The sequence below is a fragment of the Dicentrarchus labrax genome, unplaced genomic scaffold (assembly GCF_905237075.1).
Source record: "Dicentrarchus labrax unplaced genomic scaffold, dlabrax2021, whole genome shotgun sequence".
NCBI lineage: Eukaryota > Metazoa > Chordata > Actinopteri > Moronidae > Dicentrarchus > Dicentrarchus labrax.
The window spans coordinates 29,265,732-29,285,923 of NW_026136721.1; the positions used below are offsets into that span (position 1 = coordinate 29,265,732).

Consider the following 20,192-nt stretch of genomic DNA (forward strand, 5'->3'; position numbering starts at 1 on the left):
CCATTGTCACAGCTCTCAAAGGAGATTGTGAGAAGAAAATGTGGAAATTGTACAATTGCTGATTTTCCTTTTAAACTTCAAAGAGTGGTCATGGTGGCTTAGTTGGCCAAGATTCATTTTAACCCTAGTATCTTTGAAAAAAAATCCCATCTGGGACTTTTGTGTCATGCTATCTTTAAAAAAATGTGCCATTCATTCTTTTTTTTCACAGAGTGCCAAACACTGCCACATTTTGGCATCGTGGGTCTCTGAAATCAGTCAAGATTCAATGAAAATGCACAAAAACACCCCAGGAGAACTGATTTATTCTGTGCAAAGTCAAACTTGACAAATTAATGTGCAAATGCCCAACCATTATGTGCAGAGTGACCAACCTCATTAAAAAAAACAAACGTGTTCTTTTTGTGTAAAATAAAGTAACCATTTGTGCCATCAACACAGATCAAGTGCCACCTTTTTAATTAGACTTTCGATTGGTTGGTTTGCTAGACATTTGATTGGAAGACAGTATTTTTATTTGACAATGACAAGCCTGGGCTTGTTTATTGAGGCTGTGGTCAAGACAGTATATTGACAAATCTGTCAGAACAGAGATGCGCTGCCCCACTGTCACTGTTACAATGAGGTCAAGTGAGGTAAACCAAAGCTTACATGATTTCATGTCAGAGAGCTCAGCTGGTTAAACACTGTTGCTGACATTACGACAGTCAAATTACAATGTATAGTGTTCTATGTCTGAATGTTGTATCACTTGAAGTGTTTCTGTTTTAGGGTTAATGTGGAAGTGCTCTGAGACACCTCTGTTAAATGGACCATGTCACTTGTTGGTGCACATCAAAATGCCTTTTTCTTGCTCAACAGCTCACATTAGTGGGTCAAAGCCGACCAACGTTTAACCCAAATTGAAAAAATTGAATCTATTTGCATAGATTTACTTGACTAAGCAAGCTAATCCATTTGTTACAATTTTAGATAAATTGATTTTGTCACATGTATGAACGCAGATACCCACCAAAACTGTCAAAAAGAAAATTCTAAAGAACTTCATAACACAATTAGAAATTGTGCATGGATGTCTCCGTCCATGGGAGATCTACAGTTCCTTGCTAACGATTACATTTGGATCATTTATCAGCTTTCCAGAACTTTGTAATTCGAATTTTACAGTTTTTTACTCAAAGTTGAGCATTTGATATACACGTGGTCAACAGTCTAATTGACCTTGCAGATTTATTCTTATACCAAGGTCAATGAGATAGAGAAGGGAAAATCCTGTCCACACCAAAAAATATGCCTGCGATCTCAAAATTTAAGAATTTCAATGCTTGGTCTTAACCACCTCCCAGATTTTCTGTGACCATATCAGAGCTGACAGAGGTCAAACCTACCAGTAAGCACTAAAGTACCTCAGCTGCTCCACTGCTTCCAAGCGTCCCATTCATTTACACAACTCTCCATAACATTCACTTTCACAAGGGCCTGGGAACCTGAATCCCCTATAGCCCCAACCTTCCATGACGTGGTTGTCTTTTCAGATTACTAATAATCCTTGCAGCTGTGAGGTGCTGAGATATCTCAATCCTAATGTAAACAGTGCCCCCCCCCGCTAAATGCCTTTTACTCATTTTCACAAAGACCATATGCGTGTATAAATGTGTTTGCATTAGCTTATATGACCTCTCTTTGTTGCATTGGTCAATTCCGTGTGTTTCTGGACATCAGAACAGGACTTTAGTTGGCCTTCACTGCCTTTTAAATGGCATCCCAAGCAATGCTTTCTCTCTCATTAAAAGTGAACCGTCAGTAGCTCTTGTTCAGCAGCATTTCTGAGACTTGAGTATGAAGAAAGCGACAAACAGCACCTACTTTGATGTACAAATCGCTTCTTAAACTCACACAGTCCTTAGGATTTTGCTGCCTCACAATTTTCAATGAGAGTATAGATGGCATCATGAGCAGTGGAAAGATAGATTTCACTCTGTTGTTTTAGACTCAAGTGGCAGACACTTAACTTATAATGAAGTTGAGAATATTGATATACTTGTCTGGGATTGAACATTGGGTTTCGGGATAAGAAATGTTGCAGTCCATGTTCATTATTTTCCTCACACAAGAGAGAAATAACCGGGGTTTAAATAATGAATCTTCCTGGCTTCGTGTCAGTTCATCAACAACAAAACTAAACATCTCCAGGACTTTAAAAACTGCACTACAAGTCCAGCCGCTGCAAACACCCAACACATTCCCGCTTGTCTGGAGTTACAGCTAAATGTGTGTCACATAAATATGTGTGTCACTCTCAAGACTGCTAATCACAGCAGCAATGCCCGGGTATGAACCAGCCCAACAATGTCCTGGACTCCTTAACTCCCTCCAGGCCTCCATTTTGGAGCAGCGGTTGTGGTGCTCAAGGACATGGTTGAGAGTGCCACTGCTGCTCTGCTGTTGTTTTTCTCTCCCTCTCAAAACAGCATGGCTATAATTACTGTCGGCCCAGCTCAGCCCACGCCTGAGGATGGCTTTTGTGTGTGTATGTGTGTGTGTGTGTGTGTGTGTGTGTTATGACAAAGGCTGTGGGTTGGAAGTGCAGACTTCTCTGGTGAGCTCTGGCTTACCAACCAATCATTTTACAGTTCCTTAACGTTTAGGTAGCGATGGAGAGGTATGTACCTTTATTGGCTGAAGCACTAGTGCCAGCACAGACTCACATAAAAGGACCTTCCTGGTGAGCGTGTAGTCTTTTCACAAGGGAACAAACTTCTGAGATGAGTTTAATTTTATTTGACACGAGTTGTTGTGAATTATTTTTTGAAAGTGATATCAGTGCTTGGATATTAGAGTGGGCGGCAAGTCCCGTGGTCAGAGATCTGGCAGCATGTCAGACAAAAATGGAACAGCAGCAAACAAAAGTAGTTTAAGCCACAACACAACGTGCATCAAAATAGCTTCACTCATCCACAGTAGATGCAACATATTTTTTGAATTTCCGATGTTTGATTCTCCTCCCAGACATCTCTACATCTTGATGTGGATGCTGGTTTCATGCTCTATCCAAATTTTTAAATACCTCAACTTTAAAAATGCGAGAGAGCAGTAAAATTTAGCTTGTGGTTAAAACCATTTCACCAAGAGGCCGTGCCCCAAAACCGCTCAGCTGACTATTGTCAGAAACTGTAAACAGTTAGTGAATTATTGTTACTGTTGATCAGTTTATCAACAGAAACATAATCAACAACTACTTAATTACTGGAGGAAAATGCAAAACAATACCTAGTTCAGGGTTCCCTGGTAGGTCACCTGGTAGAGTATGTACCAAGGCTGAGTCCTTTCTGCAGCGACCATGGGTTCAAGTCCAACCTTTGGTCCTTTGCTGCGTGTCACCCACTCTCTCTCTCTCTCTCTCCCCCTTTCCTGTCCATCTTGAGCTATCCTACCTACCCACGTCCAGCTTCTCCAGTTTGAACATTAGCTGCTTTTCTTTGTCTAATGTGAAAGGGAACTGAATCTGAATCTTTGGGTTTTTTTAGGACTTTTGACACTTGAATACATCACATTGGATTTCAGGCAGAGATTGATGAACATTTTTAACTATTTTACACATTTTAGGGACCAAACAATTTCTCTGTTAATTGAGAACTTAATTGTAAGATTAATTGATAATGAATATAATAGGGATGTCCTGATTCAATCAAGGCATTTTCAAACTGGTGGGTAATGGCTATACTGTGCTTTATTGACCCGATCTATTGTTTTTACTGTCATGGTTTTACTTACCGTTTTACTTTTTTTCCCACTCTGCTCAACTCTGTGTGAGAGAGCAGAGGCAGCCCCGCCCGCGGCAGAGTTTCACCACGGGCAGAGCTGCCTGCTCGGAGGAGAGAGCGGTGGAGATCTGACTCAACACGCCACTGCAAGTGCAACAAAAGCCCCTTGAATAAAAAGCCAAAAAGAGTAATTGATTATTGTTAATAACGCTGGACCGAAACACCAAGAGAGAAAAACTACCTACAGACAGCGACAGGGCAAAATGATTACAGAGGGTTTGTTATTTTATACTTATTGTGTAAAAAGATAAATTAAACAGAGCATTACAGAACAGCTTCAATGCAGGTATTTTGTTTCTTAATGCAATGCACAGCTATTTAGTTGTCAGGCATATGCATCGGATTGATTTTAATAACTTGTAGTGTGCACTGTATTATCTAAAAAGTATGATCCGATATGTAAAATATCAGATCGTGAGTCAGTATCGGCAGTATTGACTCGGATCGGATTGGGGGTTAAGACAACTTGATCAGGACATCCCTAGAAAATAATCATTAGTTTCATCCTTAAACAACCCAGTACACCTGTGGAAAGCACTCTTTGCGATTGAAAAGAGAGACCTTGGACAGATTGTATGATTAAAAGCAGATGCTCGCTATATGGTGGGATCGTCTGTTGCATTTGAGGTGTTTATTAAGAATACACAGTCTGGAAGAAAAGAATGGTTGCTGTCCTGCTGTGAGGGGCCACCCAGCTGTTGCCAGAGGCACAACAATATCTGGAAGGAGTCCTGTATTTATCAAACACGCTTGATATTTATGACACCTTGCCAATTGTATTGCATCTCTGGACAACGAAATTTCAGCAGGGTATACTACATGAAATCTGAGCATGCTCACTAACTGAGGTTAGCTGTGACTATTTTTACTTCAGCAAGTACCAAAGTAACCAAAAGAGGACCAAATAACTTTTTACTTCCTTTTTAATTTTGCTTTCTTAATTGACTTCCTACAGCTCATTTTTAAAACAAATGTTCTATTCCTGTTTCCAGCTGGAGGTAGCAGTGCTAATTTGTGTGTCAAGTGGAGAATGAGAGAGGGAGATTACTCCTGAACCAAACTATACACCATTTTTGAACAAGCCTTGTGTAGCCATGAACAAAAGGCGTCTAGTAATATGCTAGCATGTGTCATTAACTCATCTTCCATTGTGCTGCGCATCAAGTTAAGTATGCAAAATGGGACTTGTATGACAGAACGAAAACCAAATTTCTGTTCTCCAGTGTAGGCTTTGTATAAAGGCCAGTCATTTTGCGATTACATTGATTTCACTAATGTTACGTTTGTTGCATCTGCACTGAGAGTATACTGTTTTTATTACATACACTGTATCTGTTGAGCTCAGTCAAGCTTTGATTAGGCGGGTTATTTGCAGAGGAATTCTCAGTTTGGTTAATACTGTCATCTGTATTCTGCTCTGTAGTACATGTACAGAGAAAGGAGTTACCTAACACAGCACACAGGGGAGCTTAAAAACATTATCATCCATCAGCTCCAGCCTTGCTAAAGCACATGAATAATTAGTCAGCGTCTGTTTTGAAGTGGCACAGCAGAACTGTTAGCTTTGATGGTAAAAATCTACTGCTCGCTAGCTCATGTAACCCATGCTGATCCTCTGCAAACTTTCTTGCAGACATCATGCAACACTGCATGGAGTAATCCCTGCAGGTCGTATAAATGTACTAAACTTAATTTGTGCCGTCAATTACAAAACACCTCTTTTCACTCAACGAGGGGGTGTATGGAACAGTGTTGAGAACGCGGAGTAGAGGCCAGTTTTTCTTTGTGTTAATTGAGATTTTTATTTCATATTTGCACCTGCAGTGGTTGCTATTTTATGTTAATGTCAAATTAAATTAAATGTGTTGCCCATAAACATGTAGCCCTGTTATGTAATCAGAGCATTACGTAGCAATTAAATAAGAATAGGCTTCACTTACAGGAAATGTTTGGTGTTCTTTATTTTTTTATATCAGTAGACCTATATCTTTGCAGCTCACTGTGAAGATTAAATAAAGCCTATGAAGGATGAGGATGAAAAGGGGGAGCAAAACTGCCTCACTCATATGCCTCAATTGCAGTGCTGAGGGAGGGCTATTTCAGGACCTGTAAGTTGTGGCCTGCTATTCTCGTTGCAGGCATATGTGCCATTGATGGGTTTGGGTTTCGGAAATCCTTCGCTTTATGCTAATCAGGCACTGTGTGGCAAGCAGACAGCTCTGGTGCGGTTTAAGTTGGCATGTCTACTCTACACTCAGTGTCTCTGCTAAGTTGCAATTACATTGGTAGTGAGAACAGAACGCTGCTTATAACATGGCCATGTAGCAAGATCCCCCCCCCTTTTCTTTTTTCTTCTCTTGTTTGTGAATTTTATTCAAAATTTGATTAGACAGGAACTCAAGAAATCAGCTTGTTTTATTTTTACTTTTTGTCAAAGCCAAAGTCCCCTCTGTGTGATTGATGTCACACGGCATCAATGTTCACACGTAAAATGAACGATAGAGCTCAAAAAGACCCTTGAAACACTTCAACTAACAGCAGGGGCTCTGAAGTTTCCTTTTCTCTGTTTCAAAAAGTGCTCGAGACTGCGGGCAATGTCTGACTGGCTGTCTATTTATTCAGCTTGTGGAAAGTAAAAGCAGGGTGTCAGGGCTATGCTATAGTTTGGGCACTATTTGCAGACCTTTGTGATATTTCCCATATGTAAGGCAGTGGTGGGCTGTCTTGCAACTGGTTTTTTTTTACCAAAAACAGGAAAGACTTACAGGGAGAACACTCCTCCAGATACAAACTCTTAACTCATGCGAGACTGATGAGATAAACAGCAGGGTTCAGGTTATGTCACCAGCCAATTTAATATCAGCATGGCCCATTTTTAGTAATATTAATTATAATTTAATGGTTGCTGTATTCTAATAACATGATGATGTTGATTCATATGGTTGTTGTTTTATATAATAAATTCTATGTCTGTATAATTAACATTATCATTGATTCTCTGTAACAGGTCTGGTTACAACTACCTCAAGAAAACTGGACAGGGAGCAACAAGACGAGCACATTCTTGAGGTAAGCACTTTATTTTGGCAAATTTTCAACTCTAAAGTAAAAGCTGGAGACGGGCCATTGTCAGCCTCTCTTATTTATGGGGAAATTAATTAGTAACATGATAATCAGAAACTTTCAAGGTCAACATGTTCAGTGCCCCAGTAAAAAAAAAAATTGTTTGAGTTTTGGCATTTCCAGCCAGCTTTGGCTGAATGCCACATGTTGTCAACAAATCAAGTCTTCTTTCTTCTTGTATATGCAAGAGGAGTCCTTTTGGAATAATTTCTCCTTGTGCTGATTTCCAGATAGGGTAGGGGGAGGTGGGAGGTGTGTGGGAGATCCTGGTGACTGTTCCTTTGTTCTTTCCCAATGTTCTGTCTCCTGGATGGAGCAAGCTGGGACAGGAAACTGTTGTCAGACCAATAGGCCAATGTCTAAACTTGTGGGTTTTAATTGAGCTGGGCTCTGTTCTCCTGTGATGCTTCCCTCCCTGTTTCTCGCCACACAACCAAGGTTGATAATAGCTGTTGTAATTGTGTTTCCGGTGCTGACAGGGAGCAGATTGGACGCCTTTTAATTATTGTTAGAAGTTGCACAATTCAGTGATCACTGGGTGACAGTTAATGCTGGTGCATCTGGAGCCAGAGCGGTGTTGTATTTCATACACTGATTGTACATTTCACTGCACTAATTGCATTACACGACCGAGAGTAAATGATAGTGATGAAAGTGTGGAATAAAGGAAAACTGTATTCCTTTAAAGGAACATTAATCTGATGAATGACATTGAATAACAAAGTTGTTAGACCTTGGATTTGTTGAATTTTAAGAATATTGGGTATCAAGGTCAGAAAAAAGGTTCCTATGCAACCCCAAAGCTCCTCCACCTAGTGGTTTGCTATAGACGTTGAATTGCTACTTCAAACATGTGGTTGAAAGCTGTTGAATTACCAGGTTGGAACTGGTGTCTAATTCAAAGTGTTAGTGTCTAAAAAAAAAAAAAGGGAAAAAAAGCAAATTCCCTGAGTTCATGAATGTTGTTCATTTGTTTAATTTGACAAAATGCCTCCAGACAGACATTTAATAACCACATTAGACACTCAGCTCAAACTCTGGTACACTTTAATGTTGCGCCAAATTCAACACGCCTATTCTCGTCATGCTAATATTCTTGCTTTTCATTGTAATGATTATTACTAAAACTTGCAAGGATAACAATATACGGTTAAAACCAATGCACAATGAACCAACATTTTTCTGAAAAATAACCAATTAAAAGTTTCTCTTGCACATTCCTGTTTAATTTAAATATGAGTTAGAGGGATAATTTAAAGCAAGTACCCTTTGACCTAAATAGGTAGAAAGGGAACACAGTCTGGGAAGAGCTGTGTAACCATAGCAACTTAAGAAGTTTGTGCGTGTTGGTCACTGGGAATGCAGCAGGAAGCTCTTTATTGGGCTAAACATTTGTGGGGCAGCACAGACCCTTAAACCCTACAATTTACCCTACCCACACCCACACCCACATGAACACACACACACACACACACACACACACCTCCGTGTATCCTTAGGGCAGCAAATCGAGGGTTTATCATGACTCAGAAGAATACATGTGTGCACACATGCCTTTGTGTGTGAACTAGGTGCTGGCAGAGCAAATCAAAGTGAAGTCCCAGCTAGTGTTGAAGTTGTTGTAGGAGAAGAAACGAAACATGTGGGGCCATGTGGAACATGTGGAGCAATTAGGGTGGGGGCTGTGTCAGCATTGTTTGCGCCAAATGCCAAAAGGAGGTGGAGGGAGCACAGGGGGGGCCTTCAGCTTTTTATGATGAGATGGATGGGGGTTGGTAGGCGGTAGTCGTGTGCCTGTGTGTGAAAGAGAGAGAGCGAGTTAGAGGCAGAAAGGCAGTGGGGGAATTTGAGAAAAAGGCAAAGCTGACCCTGATGGTCTGAGTGTGGGCTCTAGCGGCAGGATGAGAGGCCTCTGTCACAGGAAGGAGGGGGGTGGGTAAATAGCTAAAGTGGGACATGCCAGGACATGCTTAGGATTCAAGACTGGGACTGCAGAGAGAACATTATAATGGAAAAGCAGAGGTGAATGGGCTGTTCACATCTGTTGTCTGGAGCCTATCCCAGCATGCAGTTGGCAAGCTGCAGGGTACACCCCGGACAGGTTGTTAGTCTGGCCTATTTGACTAGGATATTAGATCCTACTAAGTCTGTTTTTCCTGAATAATCATTTATTGTATAAGAATAAAATAAAAAAAGCTTCAAATTCAGCAGATTGTCACATATGAGAAGCTAAAAACAATGAATATTTTGTATTTTTGTTTCTGATGGCCGCTTATCAAAATTCTTTTCGCTCTTTATTGATAGATTTATCAACTCACGTAACAAGTGACCACACTATATTAAGTGACAGCTATGACACAAAAACAGTGTCAACAGAGTAAGTTTTTGATTATGTTTTCAAAGCTAATGTCTAGATCTGCTTGACAAGATAGTTCCAGGCACTGTGAACCATGGTTCTTTAGAAAAAGGTCCCTGAAAGGAAATTTGTGAATTTAAGAGAAAACATCAAGACCTTGAAAGATGTAGAAAATAGACATATATAGACATGCGTCATTGAACGAGCTTGACATTGTTTAGTTTGTGCAAGTTCTTTTGATTTTTTTTACTCAACATGATAAATAGACTACGTTCCGTGTTAGTAGAAATGTGGACACATTCAAGCTTCTCATTATGAAGATTCTCTCTGTTGTAACAGTAATTAACTCTGATCCGTGTCTCAAAAAACGCTGTGTTGGGTCCTTGAATTTGAGGAAATAGGGTCCTTGAAAAGTCCTTGAATTTGATGTTTAAGAAGGTGTGGCAACCCTGGACTTCACTTAAGCTCTAGATTCCCGTTCCATTGAGAAGTACTACTCCTGGAGTAGAAACCAAATTGTTTGTTTCCTGTGGTCAAAAAGCTTTTAATTAAACTCTTCACCAGCATGAGTTACTAAAAAAGGTTCTTGTTCCCCTGGGAACGTTCCTGCAGTGGAAACACTGTGAGAGTAGAAATCTTGTAAGATTGAGATATTGTTTTTTTTCCCTCTATTTAATTCAACAGTTATTACAGCAAGCATTAGTATGTCTTTTGCAATGCATGATTGATAATAAAGTTATTATGAGTTGCTATATTTAAACAGGACACCATGTAAACAACTGCTGTGGAACGTTAGGCTCCAGTTACGTCTCCCCAATATTATAGCCAAGCACAATATACATTTTTATAATAACTAACTTACAAAATCCTGCACAGTTCTGATCCCCTGGTTATTTTAATGAACATTGGATACATTAAAACAGCATTACTTACATATGGTCGGTCATATAAAGCTAAAAGTTTTGCAATAGGTAATCAGAACAGAAAGGGTTGGCTCAGTTCCCTTCACTCCACAGCAGTGCTATACTGATGCAATGAGACATACTCCCTCTGGTGTAACTTCTAAGTCTTTTGTGTGCTTTGCCTAATTATCAAACAAAAGGCTTTTGATGAAAATGTTCCATAGAGAGGTACGTGGTGATGGATTGTGTGCATGCACACAGTTCCACACATAGCAGTTACCGTGCTGGGACATTTTATTTCATAAACAGAGTCCCTCAAGGTATTTTATATTATCAGGGTTATCAGGCACTATACCTACATATACAAGGCCAAAAAGCTTGTGATCATAATGGAAATGTTCATTATACAGCACAGAATGGGCACCACCATATCCTCCCTGAGAGAGACATTCACACTCAGGTTTCTTGTCATCCCATTTAATTAATTCTGCTCATGTGAAAAGCACGGACAGCTGCAGACACTGCGAGAAAAACAAAAACACATTACTTCAGTAATTGAAACTATGGTACCAAATGGTGTGTGCCTTGCCCTGGACTCCTGACTGTTTTTAGTGAGGCACTTAGCATATGGTTTTAAATGACAGTGACATTTGTTCAGCCCTTCTACAGCGTTTTGCAGCATGAAGCTAGAAATGCTCACATCTCCGTCAGCTCAGATGCACAGCCCCTGAGCACATCTTTCAAAGACTAGATGAAAATTGTGTTTGTTTGGGTCAGCCGGTGGCTCTTTGCTTTTGATTAAACTCCTCAAACTGTGTGCTCAAAACGCCTGAAGATACATCAGATGTTAAACCGTGGCACAAATTACAAAGCGTTAGCAAGCGACCAGTAACACTTGATGTCATGACTCAAATTAATACTCCATTAATGATTCAGTCGTGCGACACTGTCCTTTATACCAAGTACTTCTGGGGTTATAAAAAAAAAAAACCCGGCCTTCAGCGGACGGCGGTGGGTCTTAATGTTTATTAGCAGTGCAAAATCTTTGTTTGCAAGTTAAGAGTCAGTACAGCTGGTGCTATGAGAATGAAGAGATGCGGCTCATTAAAAATAATTAGCTCTGGAGGTTTCTTCCTGTATCAGCCATACACGCTACTGTTTTGATGATCACAGTCAACCATATTAAATGTTATTCCAGATTAGAATTTAGAATTAAGAAAATGGATCTCCTGCCAAATCAAATTGTTTATTATCTTATTTAATTTTGTGTAAGATGGTACTTAAAGGTACACTGCCACCGAAAACGCCTCCAAATCATGAGATTTTGGTGCTTGTGACAGTGACCTTTATTTAAAAAATGATATTATTCAAGCCTTACTTTTAGGCTAAAATAGGAACTCGGAAAGAGTTTGAAAGCCCATCCTGCTTCTCCTTAAACCTGACCGGACAAGAGTGGTTTGACCACTGAACAATCACACATCCAAGGGAACCGCAATTGCTGCTTTTAAAGTTGTGCCCTTTCTCTCTCTATTTTGTATTTTTTTCTGATGGAAAATTTTGCCTTACAAGACTCAGAGATTTGTATTTATAGTTCAGAAAAAGTCCCTATTTTACAACATCAAGAGACTTCTTATCAGTAGAGAAACATGCCCTACGGAGTACTTTTGACCAATTGCTTGACTGGATTTGTTTATTATACAGTAGAGATACGATTATTGGGTTAAAAAATAAAGACAACAGCCTGTTACTGATGTGTATTTGACAGCAAATCTCTAAGGGAATTGCCTTTAATTTTGGCTGCTAGTTAAGTTGCAGAGAAAGAAGGGGAATGGAAGCATGATGAAGGCAAAAAGCACACTTCCCTTTTTCATCTGATCTGTGATCAGTTTTAGACATTCTAATGATGAATTTCTAACACAGCTGTCTTAATATTTACAAATACCATTTACATTGTAACTATGAAAGGGATTCGAGTCTTTAGAGATAAGAGATAGTGAATGTGAGTTATAAAGTTAAGTGCATCAGATGATCTTTGCTTTCTTGTGTTCAGCCTCGACCCTTTGAGTCTATGTACGTTCTTGGTATGAAGTTTCCTCTTCTTTCTACTCAGATCACAGTCACTGACCACGGCGTTCCTGCCAAATCCACCACTGTCCGTGTCATCGTCCGAGTCCTTGACGAGAATGACAACAGGCCACTGTTTCTGGAGAAGATCTACAAGATCAAGCTCCCGGAGCGGGAGAGGCCGGAGAAGGAGAGGGCCACGAAGAGAGACCCGGTGTATCGGGTCATTGCCTCAGACCGCGATGAGGGACCTAACGCCGAGATCTCTTACAGCATCGAGGAGGGAGATGAAAACGGAAAGTTCTTTATTGAGCCCAAGACTGGCCTGGTTTCTTCCAAGAAGTTCTCTTCTGCTGGAGAATATGACATTCTTACAGTGAGTATCTAATATCAGGGCAACATCCTGTTCTCACCCTGAAAGTCCCTCAGTGAACAGTACATTTTTTACAGATGCTCGTTTATTGTTTTACTGTTGTATTCTAACCCACTTTGTTTCTCTGACATCCCCTCCTCCTTTCCGTTTTTGTGTTCAAAAGTGCAGTAAAAAAAAAAAAAGTCTCTTTAAAAGGGACCAAAAGCTAATTAGTCCACTTGGATGCATCTACTTCAAATTTTAAGGAGCACGTTCCAAACACCAGCCCACAAAAAAAATCCAATTAGGACTTAATTGTTACAAGGATGTACAGTATGTTTGCTTTATTACCATGATCCTACATTTGTCAATCATTGCTGTAACACTTCTTTTTGGCTGTTACAGTGCAGAACAGAATTAGTTTCTACTCATCATGGCAGCTGTTTTTTGAAAAGTATCTCATAATTCCTGGGAAATAAATTTGTGAAAATGAATTTCGACCTGTGAGACAAACAGCAAGAATTTACCTCTGGTTTAGTCATCAGAGTTGGCTGTGAAAACCGCTGTGGTGATACTTAACACTCATATTTTTCTGTTCAAACAGATTTTCACCCTTTCCCATTTTATGTCCCCACACATCCAAAGTTGTGTTTCCTGCCGTAAGAAGACACTGCTCACCACAGTTTACAATAATTGAAGGCCCTACAATAGGTTGAATCACAAAAGAATACCACACAAAAGGTGTTTTGTTATTCAGAATACGAGGTTCTCTTGCCATGAAAAGCTTTTACGATTGAAACACAACCCATTCTGTTGATTTGTGCCATAAATATGTGGTTCTACTTAAAGTATGTAGACGCTGTGTAGAAAAGTTTATATGGTTTTGTGGCATATTTTTATCTCTTAACAGTGTTAACTAATAAACTACATAACCAAACTTTTGTGTATATTAAATGAGGAAGAGTTTCAGGCAGAAGATCCACCAGAGAGCTGTGCAGAAACTCATTTGCAACAAAATGCATAACAGTGTGTAACATAGTCCCTCATTCTCTGCCTCTCTCTCAGATTAAAGCAGTCGACAATGGACGTCCTCAGAAGTCCTCCACTTGTCGCCTGCATATTGAGTGGATTCCCAAACCGGAACTGCCAGCCGATGCGGCTCCCCTGCTTTTTGAGGAGTCCCCCTTCACCTTTTCTGTAATGGAAAGCGACCCTGTGGCCCACATGGTGGGCGTCGTCGCCACAGAATCCTCTGATGTTCCTGTGTGGTTTGAAATCACAGGTATGGCCTCCTTCACAAACGCCTCTGCTGTTGTGTGTGTGCATGCATACTGTAGAAATGCATTGTGTCACAGAAATGCTTCGTAGGTAGAAAACCTCTTACATTTTAGGACTAACGTAGTGTTTGTGTGTTATATGGCTGGGAATTATGGAAATATACTTAAAAAAACAATCATGTAGAAGGTAATAATGTTGTTTGGTATATTAAGACATTAAGTTGTTTGTCATATGTCAGATTTGATCATTTCCAGCTGGTCTTCTTAAATTTTCTGGGGGCCATGTTAGCTGCTTTACATAGCCAAAATGGAGTAACTGCATATTGGGTCACAACTGACTTTTGGCATTTATTTTACTAAATGATGGCAAAGAAATGCAGGATTTTTGTGAAAACAGCAAATGAAATTGTCACAGTGAGACAGACAGACCCGGAGATCAGGTGTAAACTAGCAGGGAAGATAGCCACGGCTAGCCTTAGCTAAAGCAAGGACTATTCTGTATTCTGTAATGAAAAATATCCATTTCATTTATTAAACAAGGCTCTTAATGAATTCAATTATGATGAAGAACAAAAAGGTAAACTGTGACAAATCCAGTTTAAAAACTTAAAACCATTTTTTATTTAACTGTTTCCATATTACTACTCTCTGCCTAGAAGTGTTTAGATATCAGAACTGGATCACGACTTAATAGATCACAAATAATAAATATTGATACTTTTCTTAGCTTTCCCGTGTGAGCCAACTGAGATGCCATATACTGTATTTCCTTACAATTTGAATTGGCAACTCTGTTTTGAAGTGTTTAAACTTAATTTGTAGTTTCTTTAATGTGTTTTTCTATGTATGATAGGCACTCTATGCATGAGAAGACTTAAATTGACTGCTTTCAGATATGCTCGCCTCCTCTCCCTTCCTCCCAGCCTGTCCTCCCTCTAATCAATGTCTGACTGACACGTCTCTTTTCTTCTCTCTTCTCTCTTTCTGTGCTCTGCTACTGCTTTCCTCTGTTCTCTGGAATGTTCTGTTTGGTTGGATTTTTGCAAGACGGCATAGAGGATTCTGAGATGTTTTACATCCTTCAGATGGCTTGTGACCACAACTGTACAGCAGAAGGTAGCTGCTGGGATCTCCTAATAGGCTGTGTATTAAGAGATCATCCTACACTGTGTGTTGGTGCTGCCTGTTGGCTGTGGTTGAATTGTATTGTGCCACTGGATTGATGTTGTGCCACATTTTTTCCCCTTAAACCTGTGACCTGATTAAGATTCTCAAGAGAGCCAGGAAACCCCCCTCTCCTGTGTGAATTAGAGCTCCATTTTATATCCACTGTTCTATGGTTTATCCTTGAGATTTTAGCATCCTTTTGTTCAGTATATAAAAGGGTGCTAAAAGGATGTGTTGTTTACATTCATCACTTTGCATTTATGTACCTATACTGTGTGTTTAAGAGTTAATTGCATGAAATAGCTATAATGTGTTTAATGTTTAGATGAACAACAAATCTATACTGATAGTTAATGGCATCAGCATTAGTGTATCTATTAATTATTATCTTCGATGTCAAGAAAGCAGAAAATTGATGTTTGTATGTCCATCTCATCGCCCACACTTAATGTTTGTGTAACCATACAGACAACTGAGCGATGATTTGTCGCTAATCTTTTGTCCTTCCTTGTTGTTTGCTCAAAAAAATTGTTCCACAGGTGGCAATTATGACAGCCGCTTTGACGTGGGCAAGGCCAGTGGAACCTTGATTGTAGCGCGGCCCCTGGACGCAGAGCAGAAATCAAATTACAACCTGACGGTGGAAGCCACAGATGGGACACGAACTGTCAGCACCCAGGTAATTGAAACACTAATGAAACGGTTGCAAGCTGATGAGGTAGTTGTCATGGTTCTGTTTGTCTCATGTGAGAAATAGTGGGAGGTAAGGGACGGGTAATGAGTGAAGCAGTGGCCAAACTATCCTGTTTGTTGTGTTATGTTTATGTTGTGATGCTATCATTGCTCTCAACTGGCCCGATTAAATGACAGTTTATAGCTATGAGTCTCATTACGTCTCTACATGACCTGACTTCTAACTGTATAATGCTGCCCTGAAAAAAGAGATGATACAAAAAATATGGGGTATGATATGGAAAGGCGGTGTTGTATTACGAGATGTTCTTTCTTATATTATCTGGTGCTGCCTGTGGGATGTCATTGAATTGTGTTTTAACACTAGATTTACTTTAGCATTTACACTTATCAGCTGAACAGATAGGGACACAAATCTTAACAAAAAACGTTGCAGTTGGTTATTTTAGCTTAGCATAAAGACTGACAGGAGGAAGCCTATCTCTAACCGAAGGTAACAAACCAACCGGCGTCTCTAAAGCTTGGCGCAGTTACTTCCTGGGGTCTTTGCTGGTTGCCTGGTTCTGGTAGGATGTTTTTCTAGCTCCCGACAGAGCCAGGGTAGCTGTTTCCCAATGTTTGTAGTCTTTATGCTAAGCTACTGTAAACTAACCATGGCAGTAGATTCCTATTTACTGTTCAGAAAGATATCAATCTTCTCATGTAACTAATCTAAGAAAGTAAGTAAGTGTGTTCCCCCCAAATATTAAACTATTCCTTTAAATCAAGCCTCAGTTGACTTCAATTGAATGATTAGTCCTGTTTGAATAAAAAGAGAGAAAAATATTCTACGGTAGACGTAATGAAGACTTTTTCAAACCATAATGTGGGTAGTCATTGTTCCCTCTCTGCCATCTCAGTGTTGAACTCTAGGAATCTTCCATTGTCTCATTCATGATGCAAGGCTACTGGGATGATGTTTTTTTTTAAAGTATACATTCTTGAGCCTCCTCCACTCCTCCCCTCCGCTGTGTCTCTCTGAACCTGTGAACCTTCTCTTATTTTCTCTGAGAGGAACAGATTGCCTCAGTCTTTTCTGAATGAAATCTAAATAACCAAAGATATTACACTCATACATATACAAGCACAGTCTCCAAACGGCAAAATCTACTGAAAAGATGCTTTTACGCAGAATAGAAAAAAAAATGTATTGGATACTGTAAACCATATGACCCTATGTGAGCCATTTTGATGAAACATAAAACTAAAGCTTCCAAAGCAGTCGCATACTTCCATTTTAATATATTAATATGCTGATTTATTCCTACTTCTTGCATGTATCTTGCTCCCTAGCTAATACCAAAGCCTTGATAAAAGCTTTTAAACATGCAAGTTGTCTTTAGTTTTTGTTCAGATGGTCATGCCTTGTCCATGAGATTTTGAACGTTTTTACATGATAGTTTGGGTCATATGGGATAGTGGCATTCAAAATGTTTTGTCCTTTGTCCTCAAAGGGGAGCTTCAGAGAACTGTAGCTGAAAAGGAATCTATTTGTTGTCACTCCGTATGAATAAAGCCTTTCATCATCTGGCTGCTGTGCTCCACTGAGCCTCGGATGAAGCGCCGCCTTCACTGGCATTTTGCAGCTCATCCGAGGAAGCAGCACGTCCTTTAGTTTAGTGCAGAACCTTAAAAACAGTCACAGAGTGCCTATTTTCTCAGCCATGATTTTCTCTCCCCATAAAGCACTTTTTTTTTTAAAAGCCCTGGCAACAGACACTTATTTAAAAGCCTCTCAGCAATACTGCATGCAGTGACATTTTAAGTCAAATTAATCACATTCAAAGGTTAACCTATTCAAAAAGTCTAATTCTCAGTGGGCCTTGATTCTCAGTGGGACCTGCTGTACCAGCAACCCTTTTACATTACGGGGAATTGTTTAATTCAGAGGTCATATAAAAATGTAGGGTCACTTAATGGACTTGTACTCGACAGAAAAGAAATTAAATGGTCACAAATGGAATGGTGACGTCATGAAATTTTATTTACACAAAACATGTACGCATATTTATTTTCAATTATTGAGCACAGTTTGGAGTGGAGTTGGTCAGTCAGTATAATGTTACTGATTTTGGTAACTTTGGTAGTAAATGAGGATAAACTTACAGTGCATCATACTTTACACACTAACCTCACATTTTCCTGGTGTGATCCGATAGTGTGATTGCAAGTTTTACTGTAAGTACTGCTTCATCATCAGCTTTATGAATTCTATCTGTGAAAGCCATCACAGCTCAATTGAACCATCAGTTTCACACAAGAAATGGGTGAAAGAATAATCACTTGTTACAGGATATCAGATGAAGTTTATTGCCTGCAACAGTGCACTCGTTCTCACTGTCTGCAGATTTTGAATGTGCATATTTTTGCACATATTATTAGAGCTGTGACTGATAGGCTTTCTTGCTTAAGTACGAGTGTGGTAAGATTCAGCCCTTTATACCCAGCTGACCACTGTAGGTCAGCTGTTTTCTGTAGAAGGAACCGATTTACTGAATTTATGTGCCCCACAAACCACACTATGTGATTTAGGCCAGCTGCCTAGGATATTCTGAGAGCCAAATAGGTGACTGAAAGTGGCATCCAGTAATCACAGAGACAGTGGCTATTACACAGATTTGGTATACTAGTAATAAATACATCGATTATTTTCCACAAAAAAGTGTTGTGTCTTTAGTGTAGTATGCAGCCTTCATATTATCTGCATATGTGTACATGTATCATCACATATAGTACCAGTGGGTTGACTTGCACATATTTTTGGGATTGCTTTAAATGTCAGCATACAGCATACTGAGTGATTCATGTCTCAGGAAAGCCATCTGAGTGTTTTGGCTACTAACTTGTTTATCCGATAACAATGTTCAGCAGTGACAGTATTTACTCTGTGAGCAGACACTGTAAATGCACCTCTTGCTGGGAAGCGTATGTCTTCTTGTAACAGTGATTAACCAATAAGCCTAAGGCTGCGTCAAACCACACTGAATAGTAGTAATTTACTTCTTGAGGTAGGTTTACTCATTACTTTTTCATGGCTGGCAAGTTATATTAACCCCTTAGTTAATCAACCCAATTGTACTGTATTAAGATGAACCAGGCTCTGTGCTTGCAACATAAAATTAATCCATAAGAGATTATTTCGAAAGGAAATCATATGCAAAAAAGTCGGTAATTGTTTGTTATCAGGTATGAATTTGTTTTCTTTGGGGACAGTATGTTGTTTACCTTTAAGAAAAATCATAGAGAATTTCACGGCAAATTAGATCTACCCGATCACACACACACACAGCGCACCTCGTGAAAGCTCAAAGTTGGACTTATCTATTCCTCAAATCAAAGTCATGTGGAAGCGGGACTGCCAGACGGGCTGGCCTATTTTCTCTCCTTGGAATGTTTTTTTTTCCTTTTTGTTCTCTCTCTCTCTCTCTCTCTCTCTCTCTCTCTCTCTCTCTCTCTCTCTCTAGCCTTCTTTGTCTTTGTTTCTGATTTTCTTCCTTTGCGTTTTTCAAAAAGCTCCACGTTTATTGGCCAGGCATGCATGCAAAGATGATGATTATTCTATTTGGGTAGAATAAAGTGCAAACAAGAGCACTGGATCTCTGTGGGTAGTGGGCTGTGTTAATCCTGTTTTGGGAACATGTTCGAGTGCCCGGTGCCAGTGCCCTGCCTTTGCCCAAAACCTGCCACCTGGCAGGGGGGCTTCCTCTCCTACGCATTGCACAGGAGGACAATGAGCACAATGTAAGCTCCCCGTGTCCTGTTCTTGATACAACGCAAAAGGTTTTTGGTTATTCTAAAGGTTCTTTTTTCTTTGTGGTTTCTTAAGCACACTTTTGTTTTTGAATTTTATTTCCAATTGACAGGGACAAACGATGAGCTGAAAATTTTAAATCATTTTAAATTCAACCTTGACCCCAGTAGTAAAATGAGTGTGAAGCTCTTGGTCTGTGGGAGGTCTATGGGAAACAGTCAGCCTTTCTGTTGTATGCTTTCCATTAGACCGTTGTAGTTCCATGAAGGCGTCTCTGAAGGATCAGCTGATGTAGACAAGGGGTGCTGCATTCTAGCTTGGGCACATCATAGCCAGGAGCTGCGCCAACAAGGCAGCCTCGGCATGCAGCCCAGCCTCCCTTCCCCCATCTACACAGCTATATGACATCCTCCCTTGGCCGTTCAGAAGTACCTCAAGCTGTTCTGCTCACAATCTGTTCCTGGTCTCCTGTTTCTCATGTTATCTCAGTCCACATTACAAAGACTCTCTTTATGTCTCACTCAAAGGTTCACCTTATTCACTCATACTTGTATGTTTTCTTGCCTTGAGTTTTAAAACTGACTATTGTATCTGTAATCTATTGACTCTTTTTTTTTGCATAGTATTCTCAGCCACATCTTTTG

The 20,192-nt window shown here is 39.8% G+C and overlaps 1 protein-coding gene across 8 annotated transcripts in view; it reads left to right on the forward strand.

Moving 5' to 3' along the window:
• fat1a (FAT atypical cadherin 1a) overlaps window positions 1-20,192 on the forward strand; it is a 74,019-nt gene that overhangs the window by 23,616 nt on the left and 30,211 nt on the right. For 6 of the 8 annotated variants that reach the window (XR_007881792.1, XM_051386695.1, XM_051386700.1 and 3 more), the window contains exons 4-8: window positions 6,832-6,893; window positions 12,316-12,645; window positions 13,687-13,903; window positions 14,946-15,014; window positions 15,605-15,744. Coding sequence is in view for 7 of the 8 variants with exons in the window: in XM_051386695.1 (XP_051242655.1) it covers window positions 6,832-6,893; window positions 12,316-12,645; window positions 13,687-13,903; window positions 14,946-15,014; window positions 15,605-15,744 (818 nt within the window). In the remaining variant the exon portion in view is untranslated. The remainder of the gene's footprint in view (window positions 1-6,831; window positions 6,894-12,315; window positions 12,646-13,686; window positions 13,904-14,945; window positions 15,015-15,604; window positions 15,745-20,192) is intronic. The other 2 variants (XM_051386697.1, XM_051386698.1) reach the window with 1 other exon arrangement.